The following is a 4822-nucleotide window of genomic DNA, read 5'->3' on the forward strand; positions in this document are numbered from 1 at the left end:
CCAAGAAGAATGCTTGTCGCTTCATTGGGAGTTGGTCCTGGGGAGGTTGGCAGGCACTTTCGTAATACAAATACTGCAACAAATATGATGTGCTTACTATAGGTAACCTGAAGGATGTGGATTATGGTAATAGGTACACGTTTAATACATTACGTTGCTGGTCTTCACATTAGATGTGTGGCTTCTCAGCCGCTAGGACAACCAATATACCAGGTACCTATCTAGGACATGACACCCCCTTACACACACATGCGTTAGGTACCTACATGTACTGCTTCCAGAATATCTAGTGGTGGAACTTGACGCCGTGATTGGACTACTATCCCGCAGGTATTCGTCCCCCATGCAGCACAAGACCTAATGGGGCTAAAGACGTGCATTACATGCATGTAAGACAACCTTGGTAGCCCTGGCCGGGCCCGTATGCTTATAGGTGTACCTACATGAATGACTACATGCATATCATTGCTTTGAGCTTTTACTGCATGCGACTTAGTACCAGAAGCGCTGCCGCGTAGAAGACTTAGCGAGATGAAGTGTTCAATTTATATCGAAGTTGGCTCAAATGATCTAGGCACATAAGCCAACCAAAAGAAATATGTAACCATACCCACGCAATCTACTACCTGATACGTTCCGAGCCATATCTAAATATTACCCAAGCCTAGGCCCAATATCTCGATAAACTAAAACAGCCACTTCGATAATGTGATGTAAGCGCTCAGCTAGAAGATGATGCCTGCGAGGCTGCCCTCCCGAGATGTGAAACTAACGAAGAGTCCTGTACTCCCAATGTCAATAGGGTTTCCTTTCTACCTGATGACCATGAGGCTCCGAACTAGATAAACCCAACAGATAAGCCTTGCGCTTCCGATCTCGCCCAGCGGATAGGGTAATTAGAGCTCTTAAAAGATAAGCAATGGGGGCTGATGTTAATTTCCCGGAGAGCCTCATATTCTTTCCTAGTTGCGGCATGACCTAGGGTTGATAGGTAGGTATCGTTGGGATGCGTGTCGTATTTGACTATTTGCACTTTGAATCCGCGTAGATTGATAGGTGAAATCTTCAAAGGACCGTCCAAGAACCGTCCAAGAACTTTCCCAACTCATACCCAATCTTGTCTGGACCTCCACGCACACGAGATTGTAGGCGAATGTGCAGCTTCTAACAGGCAAGGCTCGCATTTGGTTACTCGTCTTCTCAATGAAAGTAAAATATGGCTGCAAGCTGATAGCTGGGTCATGCAATAGGAATCACATGGTAGGTACGGGATGGTTGCCTCGTCTGACATTACTCGCATCGAAGAGCTGGAACGTCCAATAAAGAACCGGTTCTCATAGATGTGGACTATGTAGGACATTGCTATTCCATATTATTGGTTTAATATACACACAACAATTTACCAGAAGATTTGAAATAACTCAGAACGAAACTTTGAAGAAAGGATGTATTAACCTACTAGTTGGGAGTAATAGCTGCGGAAATATCAGTGCAGCAGTATTGCTGGTGTACATGATGTCCATCCTAAAACGAGTGATACGCCGAGACGCCTAAAAACATTGTGAAACCAGACAGACAGGGCCGCGCATACTAATGAGAGCTTGACAATCACGAGCTCCCATGGCTAGTGATATCCTTTGTAGTTTGAAGGGGTGGCCTGCCCATGCCAATCAGGTGTTGTAATCGGAACCTTCGCAAGCGGCATCATTGAACAGCTTGTTGGAATAGGTATTTATTGTCGAATTATGGGCTTGTGTTCTAGAACCTTGTCGACATCTATCATATCTTCATCGTCTTTTTCAGATGGTGTGTTCCCCATAGTAGTTGTTGAATCAGACGTAGAGGCACGGGAAACTGTTTCAGACGTCTCGGAAACGTTCAGCATATCTGTATCCTTGGCAGTGCTTTCTATCTCTGTGTCATACTCGGTTGCGACACCAAACTTGTGTAAGGCTTCGTCGTAAGTAAGCCACTTGCCCAATTTTGCAATGCGACAGCCAAGCCATATAATTCTTTCTTTCCGTTCCCCAGTCATGGAAGCGACTTCGAAGTACTTTTCATCGTCGTCTATCTTGTCGTTGGAGAACCAATCGTTCGGGAAGTATTTATCTACCCAAACTAGACCCTTCATTGCAAAGTCTTCCGGCAACGGACGAGGAGCAAGTTCCTTATCTTGCCGAGGGAACTGCTCACTGTGAATCCGATGATGTTCACGGTAGGATAATAGCAGCGAATTTAGTTGAAGAGAAACCAGTTTCCAAGGGACTGTCTTTTCGATGAAGAACAGCGCATTCGGGTAGTGCGTAAGGTGAAATATAAAAACCAAAACCACGTGAAGAAACGGTAGGATCTATATGAGGAATTGGTCAGTAAACTCGACTCGCCTGATGGTAAAAAGGAGAACTTACGTTAAAGTCGCCAAATCTGCGTAAGACAACATCACACGTGACATCGAAGAGTTTGAGAGCTCCCTCTTCCGTTCTACTTGGTTTGTACTCGCGAGGGGTATTTTCTTCTCCCGTACCGGACTCGGTCATATCTTCCGGGTGCTGTGGGCGTATCGCTTTCAAAATGACGTTATTATCTTGGCCATATGATAAGAGACCATTGCAGTCGGATATAGCAATATAGTACCTGTTTTATTCTTAATATAACTTAAGAAACAAATGAGTGGATAAGTATAGAACGTACCCTGACTCCATCCATTTTCGAGTAGTTCGGCCAATCTGATTATCTAACATGCTGCTGAACTTGTCGACCGTAAAAAGAAACTCATCTGTGTGCTTGTTGCTAAATAGGATCCCGTGGGCTTTGACAAAAGCTACGTCGACTGCGCTTAATCGAGAGTGCTGAATACTGTTTGGATCGAGAATGGGATCGAATAAGGTCATAATCGACTCCCTTGCAGAGCTGAAAGGAATTGGCACACAGAGACTCTTAGTGTAATAATACAACTGCTGGAGAGGGTTAGGCCGCGCAAGGATTGCAAGATGATGGTACAGCCTCCCAGTAGTAGGGGCTTTATCGGACGCTTTAGAATACCAATGGCGGGACACAGAAGTCCAGACCTCTCTATCTCGTATATCGTCGTCCTCGATAGCCATTCTACATTATTTATTGTAAGTTGCTCTGCTGTAAAATTAGACTGCCTTTCTTCACTAACCTATAACGACCCAGATCCCCCAAGCACTCTATCCACGTGTCTTCGAAAGCTGGCACAGTTTCGTATAGTAGAGCCATCATAGAATAAGCCAAATAAATGAAAGTGAGCATGTGCTCCAGCGAATGTGGGAGCCGATGTCTTAGTAACTCAAGAAAGGAGTGAATACCGTGTCTCCACATACGGGCTGGCATGGCGTATTTGGATGCTAGCCGCCGCAGTGCCTGGCTCGCAGAAGGATGCTGTGACGCAAGGAAAAAATCGTGATGTTCGTGAAGAAGCGTTCTATGCAATGCTATCAATGCTTGCCATTGTTCATTGTTCAACTGGGTCTCATTCTGTGATTGCTGTGCATTGTCGACTTCGATGCATTTAGACTCGACCATAACAAGACCTGCATATATGCCCTTGACTTCAGCAATCAACTGCTCTTGACTGATAGGTCGAGTCTCCGGTTGCTTGATAAGTCTAGTAGATTCACTCTCATCCTCGACAGCATCTGACCGATTTCTAGGCTGGCTTATATTCCTTGTCTGGTGGGATAGTTGGTTTGGACGTGGAGAAGATGAAGAAGGAACGTCGTCGGGACTCCAAAGCTTGCCAAGGTGTGTTGTCCTTCTAAAATCAGGGTCGTTGGCACTTGTTGATACAGCCCGGGCTCTTGATCGCCTATGCGGGCTAGCAGACTGGGTGCGGCCCTTTATCGACGAGTCAGGGGATTTACGCCTTTTATGCGGGCTAACATCATTTCCCTGGTCCTTATCCCCTGATGGACCTGCACGACCTCCTCCTGGATCTTGAGAACTCAGCAATTGTTGTTGTTGTTGCTTATCAGCTGACGTTCTTCATTGGCTGTTAGTTTGCCCCCATGCTATTGAACTAGTGGAACTGAAAGTAACTAGGGATTTACCTTTTTACTGCTTCGGCACTTCCTTTTCTGATATCCTGAACAAGCTGGGCGATATTATCATTTCGTACCAGTTCTGGATGACGTGACTGCAGGTGATTTCGTATCCGCTCATCAATATCAGGGAACTCTTCTCCACAGTGTGGACATCGAAGCTTTGAGGCGTTCCGAAGATAATTGATATAGGACGCGGCGACATCTTTCTGAGGCATCTTGCAAAGATATAATCAAATTTCAGAGACTATTATTAATCGCAACTGTTGACCTCGTTCCTGGATTTGTGGTGCGGAAAATGGACGTCCCTTGCAGAGGTTTGACCTATTGTGAGTTGTAGAAATAAACTGATAGAATAAATAATATGAGGGAAATTACGATCAGAAATGGAGTGACCGTCTTTTATCCCGGAGAAGTATCGTTGAAGATTTGCTCATCGAACGTGTGACTTGGGCATGAAGTTAAAGTTCTTGGATATATGAGGGCTGCAGCACATAAGAGCAGTTTGGAAGGTCACAGAAGTTTTTTATCAAGCTGAAGTGGTAATTAATTCATTTGAGTAAATTTGGATTCTGTGCTGGAGCCCGCGATTTGAGAACCTTTCATGATAGAATTAGTATGTGACCCTTGTAAGTGCTGATAAAAGTGAAAGTGAGAGAGGTTCTTCGTTTGCAGTGAAGACTAGGCCCAAAGTATAAAAAAAAAATGCAATATTGCGGGGGTAGTGATTCAAACAGTAGGATTCATATATACAATCAACT

At 44.7% G+C, this 4822-nt stretch overlaps 1 protein-coding gene across 1 annotated transcript; it reads right to left on the reverse strand.

Annotated features, from left to right (window-relative positions):
• Nucleotides 1-1732: 1732 nt before the first annotated feature.
• F4812DRAFT_454293 (uncharacterized protein) lies at nt 1733-4279 on the reverse strand (the record flags this gene model as incomplete). Its single annotated transcript, XM_047936621.1, has 5 exons — nt 1733-2350; nt 2409-2634; nt 2692-3105; nt 3164-4003; nt 4071-4279. 5 exons carry the CDS (start codon nt 4277-4279, stop codon nt 1733-1735), a joined length of 2307 nt encoding a protein of 768 aa, XP_047794794.1.
• Between the last annotated feature and the right edge of the window lie 543 nt (nt 4280-4822).

The sequence above is a fragment of the Daldinia caldariorum genome (assembly GCF_022478825.1).
Source record: "Daldinia caldariorum strain CBS 122874 unplaced genomic scaffold F4812scaffold_1, whole genome shotgun sequence".
NCBI lineage: Eukaryota > Fungi > Ascomycota > Sordariomycetes > Xylariales > Hypoxylaceae > Daldinia > Daldinia caldariorum.